The 17,626-nt window shown below is 35.3% G+C and overlaps 1 protein-coding gene across 1 annotated transcript in view; it reads right to left on the bottom strand.

Moving 5' to 3' along the window:
* Positions 1 to 17,168, bottom strand: part of LOC128984675 (uncharacterized) — a 29,360-nt gene extending 12,192 nt beyond the window's left edge. Inside the window, exons 1-4 of the mRNA XM_054404013.1 lie at positions 16,674 to 17,168; positions 10,849 to 10,952; positions 1,390 to 2,661; positions 653 to 841 (exon numbers count right to left, since the gene is read on the bottom strand). Coding sequence (XP_054259988.1) covers positions 653 to 841; positions 1,390 to 2,661; positions 10,849 to 10,952; positions 16,674 to 17,100 — 1,992 coding nt within the window. The 5' untranslated portion in view covers positions 17,101 to 17,168. The remainder of the gene's footprint in view (positions 1 to 652; positions 842 to 1,389; positions 2,662 to 10,848; positions 10,953 to 16,673) is intronic.
* Between the last annotated feature and the right edge of the window lie 458 nt (positions 17,169 to 17,626).

Genomic DNA, 17,626 nt, shown 5'->3' on the forward strand with positions numbered 1-17,626 from the left:
TCACAGAAACGTCATCGTCGTCTCTCGTGGTTTCGGAAACGTCATCGTCGTCATCCACTATCGCGGCAAAATCGTGAACATTTCCCGAGGCCGTGTAGACATTATCATTGGCTTTTGCGGTTACGTAAACGCAGACGACGATCGCGGCAAAATCATGAAAATTCCCGACTTTGAAATCAAATTTAAGACTAAATCCCGACTTTTCAAGACCATTTTGAAATTCAATACTAATTCCCGACTTTCCCGATTTTCCCGACTACTAGACACCCTGTAGTTAAGTAGTGGGTACAAACTGCAGGTCTGGCACAAACCATTTTAACCTGCTAAAACCAATAATACAAGTTACACAGGTTGACTACACAATGTGTAATCCCAGTTTTAAAATATGTAATTCACACAAATTTCAGCTCATCAATCACTCTTTAAATTTCGTAAAAATTAAAAAAGTTGCATCAAACTGTTTAACATCTTTTAGAAGGGGCGGCAAAAAAGATTATTCTACCAACAGGGGCATTATATAAAAATGTCTTCGCTTCAAGCAATTTTGCTTCCTGCACCATAACACATCTACAGCGAGGACTGTACCATCTTCTGTTTGTATGCCACATAATGTCTGTCAAGCAAACAAGCAAAATTAACTAGCAGTAAGTACCTGATCCTTGTATTGTGTCATTGTAGTTGTCTCGATGTCAGAACTGCGGCCTAAAACTCCATTTTTGACAGTAAGGGAAGGGTAATGTTCTGCCATGTAGTCTAAGAGATCAGGAAGGTATCTAGCTGCGTCATGAACTATTCCCATCACGTGATATGCACTTCCATTTGAATCTTCACCAAAAACAATCTGAAATCACAAAATACATTTTAAGAACTTTGATTAGGGTTATTATTTATTAAATTACTAAAATTGTATCAAAATCTTATCCTCGTACAGTACCTACCGTTAAAAAAATGGTACTTCAAAACTTGGTAACATTTTAAAATAGGAAATCCAATTGAAAATTAGCATTTAGTTATCATATTAAGTGTGCACTGTTATCCTCTACTTTAAAAATAAATTGCAGATAATAAAGGACGTTTGAAATGAGATTGTTATTCACTAATTAGTTAAATGAACTGTGAATAAATAATTGCATGAACTCTTGATACAAGTAACATTGAATATATTAATGTAGTTGACAAGCTCATTTTTGTATGAAATCAAAAAACATACGTAGATGTCTAAATTTTCTCTTGTCTATGATCAAGTTACTATGTCAATTATTATTGTATTATTGTAACCTTAACAAAACTATTATTTTAACTAAAATTTAAGGTTACAAAACAGTAGGCCGTGGTTTACTGATGAATTTTAAGTTAACAGTGGATTATCTATAAAATAATTTCAAATACCTTAAAGTATTCAGCCACCAACTCGTCCATTTCTAGAGGGGACAGATTTTGTATTTCATCCTGATATAGATGAACAACAGATGCCCCGCCGTTGGGGTAGGTTTCAACTCGGATCATGTGGCCGTACTTGAGTGGTTCTCCCTTGATGTGGGAGAGTGGCACGGGTCTCGGCATGGGCGCACAACTCTCAGGTCGGCCACTCCTGGAGACAAACTTTTCAAACGTCTTATCTCTGCGGCACTGAACACCTATGCTTGCTCTCTTTATTTTACTTCTCTTGTGACATCGAGAGCAAGAGTATTTATGAGAGGAGGATGAATCTCTATGTGTTCTGCTTTTATTGTCTCGGTCACGGTTGCGGTCCCGGTCGTGTCTGTGGTCATGATGTTTGGACCTATGACTTGATTCTTTGTTCCTACTGCTGCTGTGATGTTTGTCAGAACTCTCGCTGCGTCTCGGTTGACTAGAACTGGAGCTGTGGGATTCTAAGCAGTGGTTTTTTGACTCCTTCTCCTCCCTCGTTCCGTTCACGGTATTTGCCGTAGGCCTCCCAGCTTCCTTCAGTGCTCGAACTGAGCTGTACATCTGCATTAAATTAGATTCAAAGGCGCTAGGAACAGATGATGGTAATTTATGGGATTTATTTGCAGAAGAATCGTTTCCAGATTTTTTACTCTTATGGTCATTTGTAGCTTCAGGTATAGATTTTGTTGGATTTTCTGTTGTTGTTGCAGGCTTTTTATTAATGTGGGATTTATCTGAATCAGAATGTTCTTTCGATACTTTAATGAACGTGTTTAGACTCTCTACTTTAGAAGATTCTAAAGATGAACTGTGGGATGCAATAGAGTTTGATTCTTTAACTTTTTCTTTTAACCTATCCCTGTGTCCAGATTTGTCCCTGTTTTCACTACTTTTATCCCTGCTTTCCGTTTTCTTATCCCTAGCATTAGATTTATCCCTACTTTCAACAGACATCTCACCATTTTCATTTTGTTTGGTTTCTACGTGCTTGTCCTTGCAATTATTCACCTCCTCTTTACCCTCACAATTTTTTTCCTCCTGTTTTTCTTTTACATCTAAGGACTTTTCACTATCTGTAGATTTCTCTTTAACTTCACTCGAGTTTGTTTGATTGAGAGAAGAGTTATTCTGGTACGGATGAATACAAACGCCACTGTCTGAATCTACCCACACATTGTATAGCTGTCCTACTTTTGTTTTTGGCCTGTTTTCTTCATTATTTGGCAATAGTGTTTGAGATTCCTTAACCTGGAAAATAAAAACAGGTATACTGTTAGGTTAACTACCAGTACCGTTTTTTATATACAAAAGTTTTGAACTAGATAATGCCATTAAATGCTTTTGAGACTGAAAATATATATATATACAGGGTGATTGGTACTGTACCAATTAAAATTTGTATTTCATTTGAAAAAGTTCATAGAACAATTACATTGAGAGCCAGTAAGCCTATGTATATTATTCATTGAAACACTCTAATATTTAGATCAGTTCAACTCATTAGATCCTTTTTACAATTTTAAAATTCTCAATGGGTCTTAGAAAAGTATGAAAATACATCTATAACACTCAAAAGCCACACTTGTTTTTGGCATAGTCAACTAGGTTTGGTTAATAGTAAAATGACAAACTGAACAGATGTTATAGCTGAATATGTCAGTAACAGATGTTTAAACCATCACAGACAATAAGACGAAACTATGTTGGAAGCAAATGATTGAGCTTAGGCATATTACTTTCAGATGCTAACTTTGTTAAGTAATAATATTTTTTATGAAGTAATTTTGCATAAATTTCATTCCTGTAGGTTTAAATATGGTTTGGATACAAATATAAAAAAATTGAAAAAGTTATTTTACAGGGTGTTTTTTTCATGCAACACAAATTACAAGCGGAGACACTATTTAACAGCAAAAAAAGCTCACATTTTGGTATCTATGTATTCTTTACTTCATTGCCAATCAGCTAATATGTATTGTTATCAATGAATTTTAGTGCTATTGGTAATTTATTGTGAATTAAGTCCAAGGGTTAGCGTTTACACTTAAGCTCTATTTGAACATACAAAATAAAACAATATCACATGTTATTTACAATAAATTGTCAATAAGAGTAAACCTCATAGATAACTGGAACAATGCATCTGATCGGCAATGACATAAAGAAAACAGGGAAACCATTATACGAGCTGGTTTTGTTGTTAAAAAACATCTAATGTTAGTTGTAATAATTTGGGTTGTACTTAAAAAACACCTTGTAAAATGGCACTAGAGTAGGCCTAATAGACATCCTATAAGGGACATTTGTTTGTGATTTCATCACTTATATAAATCATGACTCTGTTAATCAGGCAACACTCGATAGCTAGTGCCAAATTAGAAAGTGTGTTTTGTACAGCAAAAAAAAATTGTTGGTTCATCACATGGCCCTAAAACTATCTTTCAATCCTGATTTATCGGCCACTATCTTATCTGTTAAATTTCCTTTACTCGAAAAGCATTAGACCTACTTAGCCCTAGTGATAAAGATACCCTACTAGACTAATACATGAACAGGATAAAATCTGGCATAAATAATGACCCTCAACCAGATCTAAAGACACGAGCTAACTGGCATAGATATACTTAGCAAAACTAACCATTTATTATCCTAGTCTATGATGACAGGGTGTCCAGCGTCCCATCAAAATAAAATTCAAGGACAATTCCAAGTTTTCCAGGTTAAAAACTTATTTTCGGGACAAAACTTGCCGCTTAAAATAAGCATGACTTACTTAATTATACAAACTAGGACATTAAAAACCCCCTCAAAGGACCAAAAATAACTCAGATTAAAGAAGAATTGTATAAAACATTTTAACCCTTCCAGGGCTAAATTAAATGTAGGGCTGGAGCTTAATTATTGTTTGCCAAAATTCTAAAACTAAAGTGTTTACGTTTTGTATTAAATTTGCTTGAAATAATTCATGGATCATAAAAAGATTTTTCTTAACGCTGAACTAATTTTTGTACCAAAGTTATGAAGAAAATTAAATTTGATTTGACGGATATATCCGTCTTAGGCCCACAAAAAACATAAGGTGAACGGATATATCCGTCTGCCGCCCTCAGTGATAATCACAAATTATGAACACCGCCAATAATCTTAAGAGTATTCTTGTGGGCGGCAGACGGATATATCCGTCAACCTTAGGTTATTCCTTCGTTTTATTTTTTATACATAAAAATGTATCAATCATTCTGAAGTTAATCTAACCACTCAGTTCCGCTCCCATAACCTCATTCCCATTCCCCACCAAGACTTTCACTACCTATGTAAAGAGTATTCTTCAGGTTCATCATATCCATCACATTCCATACTATTTTCAATGCCAAAAGAATTCAGTAATACTTTTACTAAGCATCTCCTTTAAATTTCAGATTGTTTGGATTGGTCACTTTAGCTCAATAACATAAAAATAAAGCCCAAAACACAAATGGAAACATCACTCACGATCAACCATGTATGAAGTGACAGTTTCACAATACTCACGAACTCTATGGTGCAAAATAATCGCTGAAACAGCTGCGGCAATTATTATTGCCAACCACAAAAACAAAATAACCCATTTATAATGAAGTGTAATGTTTATTTTTGTATTATAAACAATGTATATTGATTTGTTTTATGGATGGGTATATCCGTCTTTAGCCCAGAAAAGAAATTCTCGGGACAGATATATCAGTTTTCAGCCCGGAAAGTAAACGAAGATTGACGGATATATCCGTCCATAGCCCTGGAAGGGTTAAAACTAAGGAAGTTTAGATTACTAAACTGAAAAAAATATTTTAAAAAAACGATCAAAGCTAGAAAACATATCCTGTAATTGGATACTGGTGCCAACAAATTAGGTCCACCAAAAATGATTTCTCGCTATTGCGGCAACAGCTGTGATTAATTCTTGCGATAACGGCAACGACCGTGATCATTTCTTACTATAACGGCAACGACTGTGATAATTTCTTACGATTGCAACAACTTCCGGATCATAGCAACTGCCCAAAAGCTTATACAGTATGATTTAATCATTGTATCACACCTACTATGATGTACTGAAATCATACAATAATTATTTTACCCTCAAGAATCTATCACACATTAAATTATACATCAAACAATGAGAACACTAACTATAATTTTTGACCCAGTTAAAATTTACAAAATAGAACATAAAATATGTAGAATTAAATAAGTTTGCCCTAGATAATATACCTAGCTATGGTTGCTCAAAATATAATAATTACAAATTTACTAACGTTTGAGATAGTAAGGGTCACTTTCTTCCCTTCTTTCTTCGCTCCTCTGCCACTAGGTGCCATTATTGTTGAGATAAATTGAGACTTTAAAACTGACTGCACTAAATGCAATCCAAAAAACGGATAAGTTTGGGGGCCATCCACTCTCAACAGGTTGACTCCCTATCATGTAGCAACCCCACTGTATTTATGAATTATGTTTTCAGACCAACGGAAAAGATAATAGGCCTTATTTAGACGTTAGGATTTTTGGAAAGAAATGTAGGGCAGTTTTGGATTCCCAAAGTTTTGGATTGTACTCAGAATTTTTCTCAGTTCTTCGTCGTTCCGTATGGCCATACGAAATGACGAAGAACTCAGCAAACTTCTGAGTCATGTGGTGCTGCCCGATGCAGGTGCTGTACGTTGGGATACTCTTGGTGTCGTCTTCTCAGGTTGTACCTTGCAGCATTCTTCTGATAAGCCTGTTCCATCTTCTCTTGAACTGTAGAGTAGATTATTCTTAGACCCCTCAGCTTTTGTCCATAGACTTGGTTGTCCTCTACTTCATCAGGTGAATCTTCAGTCTTGTCTTCATCTTACAGATTTAAGTTCAACTCCCGGCCAAAATTTAGACAGTTAGGAGTGTATCCAGTGGTGTCATGTCTTGCAGAACGAAGTTCGAAACTATTTAAAATAATAGTGGTTGATTTAATAAATCCACCTCCAAATTGATTAAATAAATTTAGTAGTGGATGCTGCTTTGGTGATTTAATAAATGCAATAGTTGTTCCCTGTATAAAAAAATAATTCAACTAATTTATCACAGTGTGTATTACAAATAACAATCCTACATAAATACAAATATTTAAATATCATCAAATATTTCCACCAAAGATAATCACACTAGTTCAAAGATAATAGATAAAAATATGCAACTTTGTAAACAACTTCTTGTGATAATGCAAGGTCCTGAAAATTATCTGCAGAATAATCAGTTTGATCTGTATATTCCAAATAATATGCTACAGTTGCAACTGCCCAAAAGCTTATACAGTATGATTTAATCATTGTATCACACCTACTATGATGTACTGAAATCATACAATAATTATTTTAACCTCAAGAATCTATCACACATTAAGGCCCTGTACACATGAGGGCGGCAGCCGCCGCGGTGGCCGCAGCGGCGGCCGCCTAGGACCGTACACATGGCAGCGGTTGGAGCTGCGGTTGCGGTGTGAATTGACCGTCGCTCGACAGCCAGTATTGTATTTACCCAATTATTTCTTTTAAACGCGTAACGCTTGATAATTCTTTTCAGCAAAAAACTCAACTAACTCTTTGCCACGCATTCTTTTTTAGTTTATGTCCTAAACGTATCTTCTTTTTGTACTTCTTTAATGGACAGTTCAGTGTCAAAGTTTTCTGGTTCCACAGCAGCACGCATGGCCATTGTAAACTTACACTACGAGCACTGCATCAACTCCAGCCAAAGCTACACACTTCACCAACACACAGAGAGAGAGAGAGAGAGAGAGAGAGAGAGAGAGCGATGTCCACAGGGCAAGCGCGCAGATATCTGTGATCCTAATCTGTGATTGTAGCAACTGCAGTCAACCGCGGCGGCTACCGCCCTCATGTGTACGCTCTCATGCCAACTCTAGTAACTTCAACCGCACGGGAGCCGCGGCGGTCGAAGGGAAATCTACGACCGCCGCGGTTCGTTGCGGTTGATTGGAAGTGTGCGGTTGCATGTGAACGGTCCCATTTGCTCCTTTGTACTTTCAACCGCCGCGGTTCCCGCACAATGGCAACCGCGGCGGCTGCCGCCCTCATGTGTACAGGGCCTAAATTATACATCAAACAATGAGAACACTAACTATAATTTTTGACCCAGTTAAAATTTACAAAATAGAACATAAAATATGTACAATTAAATAAATTTGCCCTATTTAATATCTACATAAAATGTTGGTTGCTCAAAATATAATATTTACAAATTTACTAAGGTTTGCGATGTTATTTACAGTTTGCAGCAAAACCAAGTAATTAATTTAATTAAAAGTACTGCTGGATTTTTAATATTTTAACATTTACAGCCCAACAATGATTGTAATTTACTTCACTCAATATTCCCAAAATTTTATGTACAACAATAGTTAGCTTTATATTTCAAGTTATGCTTTATAATCAGTACCAGTCTATAAATGGGGCCTGACATTTGACAATCAAGACAAACAAAGTGGAGCATTTTTGGAGCGGGTTGAAGAACTCTCTAGAGCTCGGGGCGTGTCTTACCAGGAATTATTTGAGTCTGCTGTTGATCTTTTTTCGGGTCAGGCATTGATTTGGTATAGGTCTACCATCAACCGTACAAAGTCCTGGGATTCACTGTGTGAGGAGATGAGAATAGTATTTCAGTCTCCAGACTACAACTTTAGACTTCAACAGGAGATCTTAAGCAGATTTAAGGGAGAGAATGAGCCTATCGACTTGTACATTGCGGCAATGGAGGGACTCTATGGGCGCTTGTCAGTTACGGCATCTGAACAAACTCGTCTTTCTCAGATCTTGAATAATCTGCATCCTACTTTACAGGATAGGTTGGCATTATTGTGTGATATTAAATCTTTGGAGGATCTTTGATCTGTAGGTAGGAGAGCCGAAGCAGGCCATCTGAGAGCATCTATCCCTAGACAAACCCCTAGGACCGATATTCCCCAAATTTCCAGGACCTTGCATTATCACAAGAAGTTGTTTACAAAATTTCATATTTGTATCTATCTTTGAACTAGTGTGATTATCTTTGGTGGAAATATTTGATGATATTTAAATATTTGTATTTATGTAGGATTGTTATTTGTGATACACACTGTAATAAATTAGTAGAATTATTTATTTATACAGGGAACAACTATTGCATTTATTAAATTTTGGCGAAGTCAGTGAAGCTCCTTACGACACAAATGACATTTGTCCTTATTGAGAGTCACATTAGCTGAGCGGAGGCGAGAAATTATTGGTTAGGGGTTTGTCTAGGGATAGAAGCTCTCAGACAGCCTGCTTCGGCTCTCCTACTTTACAGGATAGGTTGGCATTGTGTGATATCCCATTTTCTATTATGTAAATCTGTGATTAACTGCATTTTCTCCCAAAAATCAATACCGTACCAAGAATCAATGGTTGTTTCATACTAGGCTCGACTAACACACAAACTTCTCTGGTTCAAATCCAATCAAATCATCTTTATTCCATAGACTCAAATTGTATATTGAAAAGTACAATAGTGTATAGACTGCGTCAACAATATAATACAACTTAAGACTAATCTAAGGTTGAGGCAAAATAATCTTCTATTTTATAAAAACAGTTTTTTAGTAGAATTCTCTTGATGGCTACTTTAAAAACATTTAATGGTAACTTTTTAACTCTAACTGGTAACATGTACAATTTGGTAGCAGTATATTCAAAGCTAGCTTGAGAGGTGGCATAAAGGCACTGATCTATTCTAAAATTATTACAATTCCTTGTGGCATAATTGTGCACATCCTTAATACAAAGTAAAATATCACAGTTGTTTTTAATATACAGGGTGTCCCGGAACTCTCTACCAATATTTTAGGGCATTGCTCCTGGGTGAGAAACATACCTAAATATCATATTTAAATTGTCCGGAAGTCCTTAGTTACTCACACAGCCGCCATTTTTTTTTTCAGTTATTAATTTTTTTCTAAAGAATGGTTAAACATACGAAATGGAAACTTTGCACAAACCTTTATGACAACTAGACAAAGCTACCAAAAAATTATGAAGATTTTTCAAACTCATAAAACAAAATGGCGACCATTTAAAATTTTTATAAAATCATCGGTTTTTGAGTTATTTAAGAAACAAAATTTTAAAAGGTCGCCATTTTGTTTTATGAATTTGAAAAATCTTCATAATTTTTTTGTAGCTTTGTCTAGTTGTCATAAATATTTGTGCAAAGTTTCCATTTCGTATGTTTAACCATTCTTTAGAAAAAAATTAATAACTAAAAAAAACAAAATGGCGGCTGTGTGAGTAACTAAGGACTTCCGGACAATTTAAATATGATATTTAGGTATGTTTCTTACCCAGGAGCAATGCCCTAAAATATTGGTAGAGAGTTCCGGGACACCCTGTATAACAGGCATTGAAAGATATAAATAAATACAGGCTAAGGGCATCACAGACAATTTCTTAAATATAGGCTTACAATGACAACATGGTGGAGCATTACTTAACAGTCTAATGGCTCTTTTTTGTAAAACAAACAAGATGTTGGCATGGCTACAATTAGCCCAGAGAATGGCACTATACACTAAATGACAATGAACATAACTAAAATACACAGTTAACAATACATCTGGAGAAACAATTGATTTTAAATTTCTTAAAATAAAAATTCCTTTAAAGAGTTTAGGAGCGATAAAATCAATATGGGAAAACCATTATAGGTTGACGTTAAGAGACAGCTTATTGGCCTTACACCAGTCGGACATTGTTTTAACAGACTCAGAAATTACACTGTCCTGCATACACTTACTAGACTTGATATTCAAACACACGTTGTCTGCATACATAAAACATGAAACATCATTACTTTGGATATTAAAAGGTAAGTCGTTTACATAAATAATGAAGAGTAGGGGGCCTAAAATGGACCCTTGCGGCACTCCGTGGGGAGTGTGTTTAAGCTCTGACAGTGATTTGTGATTGTTTTTCAATGGCACAAAACAAAAAAAAAATCTGTGATTTCGGGCGTTTTCTTCAGCAAATTATCATTATTTCTTACGATAGCGGCAAGGACCGTGATCATTTCTTACAATCACGGCAACTTCTATGATCATTTCTTACGATTGCGACAACTTCCAAGATCATTTCCTACGATTGTGGTAACATTCGTGATTCGTGATCATTTTTCGGTGGCTCAAAACAACAAAAATCTGTGATTTCGGGCGTTTTTTTTTTTTTCAGCGAATGATCAATAATTCAAATTGCCCAGTTCTTTACAAAATGCATGTACAATTCATTGATTTTTCCCTGGTTTCCAGGTTGACTGGACACCCTGGATGATCATAATAGACCTTACTTCATTGTTAATTGTGCTAAGTTTTCAATATAGATAGGTACTTACATGCTTTTCATTGGGTATATCTGATGAAATATTTTCCTGTCCTTCTTTGTCTCTTTCTTTGTGTCCTTTTTTCACTTTGATAATTTTTACAACCTTTTTCGGATCTGAAAGTAAGCAAAGGTTTAATATGTTAGAAATTTGCTTTTAAATAAAGGTTTGATCTTCAAAACCATTGACATTGAGCATGAGGGTGACATAGAACGATGACATTGGTGGTACTTGGGGATTTTTAGCAACAAATTATTGTTTGTATATTAAATTACATATTTGGCTACTTCCATGGTTGCTAAGATATTTATCCAAAACATAATTGAATCTGTTAGTTGAAGAACCATATTGAAATTAAAATTCTTAACAGTAAAAAAAACTATAGGCCTATCTAAGAAGTGTCTAAAAAGTGGTTGGAATAAATCCTACAGTTTAACACATGGCATGACTAGTAAAACTAGTCCATCTTAGAAGTTGGAAATTAGATGCTAACATTAAACCATTTAACTTTCAGGATTGATATAGGATAAAGAAGATCACTGTGGCCTTATATACATTTTATTAGTATTACATTGTTAGAATATTGTCTTTGCAACGAAACATATTGAAGGTACTAAGCAACCTGAAATTTCTGAACTATTTAAGACAAAAAACCTGTTATTGTTTCAATAAAATAAAATAGTGGCCAGAAACAAAGATTTTGATTAAGTTTGACAGCATACATAATTGTTTTTACCTTCCAAGCAATTGAAACAAGGATACATAGCTTATAAAAATTACTTCTGATTTATTAACTGGTTTAAAGTACATACTGATAGAATTGTACAAAGGAAGTAACCATTTTAAACAAATTGTTTGGATAGGCACTAGGCAGTTTTGCAAAAATATTGATAGATCATATGATGAGTATGTGGGAGTAATAATGTGAAGTTGGCCTACTCAAAAGAGCCTTCCCAAAATGTTTAATCTTATTTCTTACAGAGTAGGCCTAGTTCTATGTTTATTCTTGATAGTTCCAAAATACCTTTTGATTCCAAAATCTGGAACTGAAAAATATTATTTTATTCATGAAACAACCTTAAGTTTACTACATAAGTTTACTAACTGGGACTGTTAGCCTAACTGATTGTTGACAGATGATTATTATAAATGACTTGTCTGATTGCATGTAACTGCATGTTTAAAAGACCAAATAAAATTCTCATTCTCATTCTCAACTTAGAACTATTATTTAAGAGATTATCGCAAACATGTTCTATCACAATTGGTCAAAAGCAAAGTTTTCACAAAGTTTAGGGACCTGGAGTCTGATTCTGTCCCATGTGAGAAATACACACCATGTCTTAACTCGTACCACGGAATGTGAGAGGCATAAAAAATACATAAATTTAGCCCCTCTAAAGTCAAAGTTACCGTAATCCTTTTTTCGCAGCTTTGTACACATCACTTTTACACGTTTGTTTGTTTGTTTAAGGTATTTGGGAGGACACTGTTTCCGGTTCCCGTATCTTCAACCAAAATAGACATGGAATAAGGGGACTTAGAAGAATTAAAGAAACTTTTACCAGAACTATCCGAAACTAAATTAACACTGAACTAATGACTTTCACTCATATGTATATAAACTCAATTTCATTGACTATAATAGAACTATATAGGTGCGATAGCATGAAGGTAGCCTGGTAAATTATTATAATATTGTTTTGTTTGGTTTTACATTATGTAAAGGAACAACACAGAATCAACTATTTATAGCCTACTCATTTAACCCAGTTTAAACTCAAGTAATAAATGGGCTAGTGTGAAATTAGCCAACCCAAATGATTTTAAATTAAAAACTCAATAGAATGACTGATTTTAGGTAGGCTCATACATAATGACACAAATAACTTAGATACTGTAGTAAAATAAATTCAGAATGGACCAAGAGATTTATATTCTTCCATTCCAGTATATTTAGCTTAAACGCAATAACATACAATGTTAAATATTTTATGACATATGTATTATTAATCTCTAGGTAGGCCTACAGAAATGCAAAAGAACACAAGATTAGTTATCAGGGTATGAAATAACTGTGTCATTGCTTTCTATTGACTCTCACAATAAGATTTGAATCAATAAGAATCCATGTTACCCATTCATATACATTATTTCTTCTATAGAAAACTCTCTTTGATTCTCAAAATTCCAACAAACAGTCTTCGGTTTGTTAGGCCCATTCACTATAGAGAAATTGAATGTTTGATTAAGTTACCATCAGGTTTGTTTAATTGACTATTTTGAAAACTTATTAATTGATTATTTTGAAAACTTAATCAATCTATCGAAAAGGCCTTGTGAACAGTGATTGGTCCGTTTAACACACAAAGGGTTTTACCAGTACCTAGGTACTAAAACACTTTTTGTCTTGAAAGTCTACTTTACTGTAATACCGATTAAACCTACAAGAGACGTACCGGTACCGGTAATGCTACGTTTGCAGCTTAAAAGCGCCCATTTGCCCCAATGTGTTATATTCACATAAAAGTCTTTGAGCGAAAGTTCAATAAACAGGTTTATCTGAACAAGTTCACTCATATTCAAGCAAGCTCACTCTCTTCTCCCCTTCCCAGACAGTCGTCTCCAATGTTCTACGATTAGACAAATTGTTGGCTACCTCATTCTAGTCAAAACAAATAGGTAAAGCCAAACTACAAATTGAGTTTTAATTTGTCGCCATGATTAAATAACTCAGAATAGGATTCCTGTATGTAAAATACTGTCTACGCATTAATACAGTAAAAGGAACTTAAGGAAATTGTTTTAGATCAGATCAAAGATCTATTGAGGCACTAGTTTAGATTAATGCTGATCGAGTAGGCTACGCTTTTAATTTTACAGTTTTTTCAAAGCTTTTTGATGCCAAAGATCTTATAAACAGGTCCAGTATTGGTGTGACACTGGTCTCTGAGGCCTAAATATTATAGGGGACTATTTATAAAATGTAGGGTATAAAAAGCATGTGTGACACCAGTTGTAAATCCTGTCAATTAGAGTTATGAAGGATGCCCATGCACAAAAAGAACCCTTCCCCTACAGCCGTTGCTTTTGGATTAATGCTGTCTAGGGGTGCAACTCTCAATGATGTTGGAAGTCTTTCCCTCCTACCTCCATACATGCCATTCTATTTTCCCCTACAGACACCTAGGCTGTAGGTTACTATATAGACAGATGTCATATTCTAATACCTAGGCTACAATTGTCGGGATTTTTTATAGCTGTAATATAAGTGGTTATTCAGTCAAACGGTCTTTAGTCAGTTCAGACAATCGGTGATTTAACAACATGAAATCTTGATTCCTTACGGTAGGCTAAATTATGAAATTTCAAAATCAATCTTGGACCTGTGCGACCAAATGTTCTATAATCCTAAGTTATAAACTAGACACACTTGTTCAAAATACCTAATTCTCGATAGCCTAACTCTTAACTGAGGAATTAAAAGCTGAATCACTCACCCTTGGGAAAATATTTTAGGGAGGATGTTTGTAGTAATGAATAGGTCTAGCTAGCCTATGACGGTTACTATCACGCTATGAATCAAAATGGTTACCACGCATTAGGTACTCACATAACCCACCAACATCAAGAGTATAAGCCTATTAAAGGCTAGCTAGAAAAATGTATCCAATTTAAGTTAACTTAAATCAATGTTTAATCAAATGCAAAATACCGTAAGTGAAGTTATTGACCTTATTTTTTAAAATTAAATATGACATCAACTAGTAATGTCAATCATAAAATATAGGGTATGGGAGTGGAGAAGCCTCAACACAAATCAAATAACTGCCTCGTCACAACATAAAACCAGCCCAAGAAGCTAGGTTAGTAGGCCTACTTTCTATCTAAGGTATGGGACTAGACTAGATTACCGATTATTGATTGGGATAAAAACTTAGACAGGGTGCACACTGGAGATACCCGTTTCACAAAAACCAATTTCATGAAACGAGAAACTTTAGTTGCTTGCAACAGATGGATCAGTTTAACACATGGTTGTGCACACTGTGTTGCATCAAATTGTAATTTCATTGGTTTCTTAAAACTGGGTTAACTTACAAGGAATCCAAAAAACCAATTTCATAGCCTATATAAAGCCTCGTTCACATGGGGCGAGTTTAGAAGCTACTCGCCAGCGTGTAAGAAGCCGGCGAGTGCACTTGTATTCGTTTACACAGAGCTTGTCCACTCGCCAACCCTCCTACGTACCTATAGAAAAACGCCGGCAAGTCTGCTTGTAGTCGTTCACATGATGCTGACTTGAATCAAATCCTTTGACATCTTTGAATAATATAAGCACAAGCACAAGCATCTGTGTTCAAACTGGGCTCTACTTACACGCCTACTCGCTCAAAAGCTGGCGAGTTGGAGTGTTAAGTAGCCGCAGAGTCAACTTTCTCCAGAGCTTTTTTACAAGCAGCTTTTGAGCGAGTACATCGTTCACACTGAGCTATTTTTCTAAGCTGCGTGTAAAAAGCCAGTGTGTAGCTTGTAAACTTGCCCCGTTTGAACGGGGCTTAAGCTTCGGTTTCACGTTTCTAGTTGTTTTAGGCCTATGTACAGTACTAAGTAGGCCCCTTGGCCCCTACTGTACGTCTTAAATTTAAATAAAGGTTTTAAAGTTTTTAAAGTGCTTAAATAACCGGTACCACGGCACGTGTGTGCTGTTTTTAGTAGCCTATGGCAGACATTTATTTCCAAGGAAAGTTAGCAGAAGCTGCTTATAGAAATATATCTTAAGATAATTTCTTAGGCCTATAGCCTTTGGGGTTTTTAAGTCTTTGTCCACGATACAGTTAGCATACATAATTTTTTCCAGAGGTTATGCGTCTGGTAACGGAACGTGAATTAGGCGTCCGGCAGTGACGTCACCGGGTTGTGGGAGGCCCGGAACACCATTACCACAACGATACGATGTACAGCTATCGGTGTTCGTAGTGTAGTGGATAGAGTACTCGGCTGGTGTACAAGAGAAATCGAATCCCACCGGTGACACTAACTTTTTGTCAAAAATTTTGCTTAGAATGCCATTTCTTCTTAACTGTAGATACATCAAGTTGTTAGAATTTGAGGCATATATAATATTATTTTATGAACAGAATATATAACATTCATTAGATTTTTACATAATCAGCAAGTTTGGTTAGTTAGGTTAGGTTATGACAGTAACTGCCGGACGCCTAATCCACGCCAGGTTACCGGACACGTATCCTCTGCCTACATTTTTATCATTTACCTTAAATTCTAATAAAGAAGGTTTACATGGAAGACCTTCTGATCTTTGGATGTAGGCCTAATTAATGTAGTTGTGCAAAACACTTTATTGTAATCAATAAACCCTTAACTTACAACAACTTTACTTTCTAAGAAGAAATAGATTGATTATGAATCCATCACAAAACTGATAGAAACCCGTTTCTTATGTGTGCAAGATTTAAAGAAACAGTTTCCTGAAACGGTGTGCACACTGTCTTTAATTCACTGCAAAATGGGCCTATTTAACATTATTGTCGATGACTTAGGACCAATCAACCATGGTCATTAAAAAAATAACTTGAAAGCTTATTGTTTGGTTTGATATTACATCGGTGAACAACTGTGGAAGTATTATAGGCCAAGGCAATGCCTAATGTAATACACAAAGAACACAATTTAAGTGGACGGCTTTAATGGTTAATTTAGGCCTAAATTTATAGAAAATAATAATTAACATGGGAAACACTTTATAAATGTGGTAAGTAAATAGGCTAGGTGATAACATAGGCTAACTTACATAAACATTTAGTCAAACCTACCTTGTGGACTTTTCTCATCTCCAGAACTTTTATGGTCAGTTTGAGTAGACCCCACTGGTTTGTTTTTGGAGGCAAAATTCCCTGCATCAGAAGAATGTGCAAACCACTTAGTTTTATCATCAACATAGCCAGATTTTGACAGCTTTTTGTAATCATGGTGCATTCTCTTACGTTTAGAAGGATCACCACTGGCATTGGCAGAATCGAGGGGAGTTTTCGTATTTCCAGACCCTGATAAACAAACACTTTTGTTTCCTACACAGCTACCACCAATAACACTGTTTAAAATATCAGAATTGATAGGTTTTGAATTAGATGATTGATTATTTATCACAACACCACAAGGTAAACCTGAATAACCCATAATGTCATTCTCCAACATTTTCACTGATGAACTGTTAATAGACGAAGCATCACTCATATGCATACTTTTAAGATCAGAAACATCATTCACTTCACGAATAGTGTCACTATGATCAATTGATATAGACAAAATTTTTGTTCTTGCTTCTGTTTCCATGATACTCAATTAAAGATAAGAAAACTAAACAAGAACATGGACATACTACATACTAGTTTACAGCAATTTTAAAGCGACCCTTCTATTGGCGTGCGAAAGACCGGGATACATTATGATTGGCCAAAATCTTGGAACTGTGAAATGAAGCAACCAATACGAATTGCTGAGAAATGAAGGTTTTCGCAGCACAAGGTATCCTTGAGTAGGATTTTATCCCTGGAATGGGGTTTTAGTTTTATTTTATTTATTTATTATTATTTAAAATAAAATGGTTAAAATATTAAAGGGGTTTTAATTATTTGTAACGTAAAATAGCCAGGCATGTTATACTTATGCACACTTAAGATATTATGTATTAGGGGCCGAGTTACAAGGTGTTTTGGTTTTACAGCTACCACTAGTGTGTATATACACTATAAAAAGTATATATATG

Source organism: Macrosteles quadrilineatus, unplaced genomic scaffold (assembly GCF_028750875.1).
Source record: "Macrosteles quadrilineatus isolate MER2022 unplaced genomic scaffold, UCM_ALF_1.0 Scaffold_1__1_contigs__length_201487025, whole genome shotgun sequence".
Classification (NCBI taxonomy): domain Eukaryota; kingdom Metazoa; phylum Arthropoda; class Insecta; order Hemiptera; family Cicadellidae; genus Macrosteles; species Macrosteles quadrilineatus.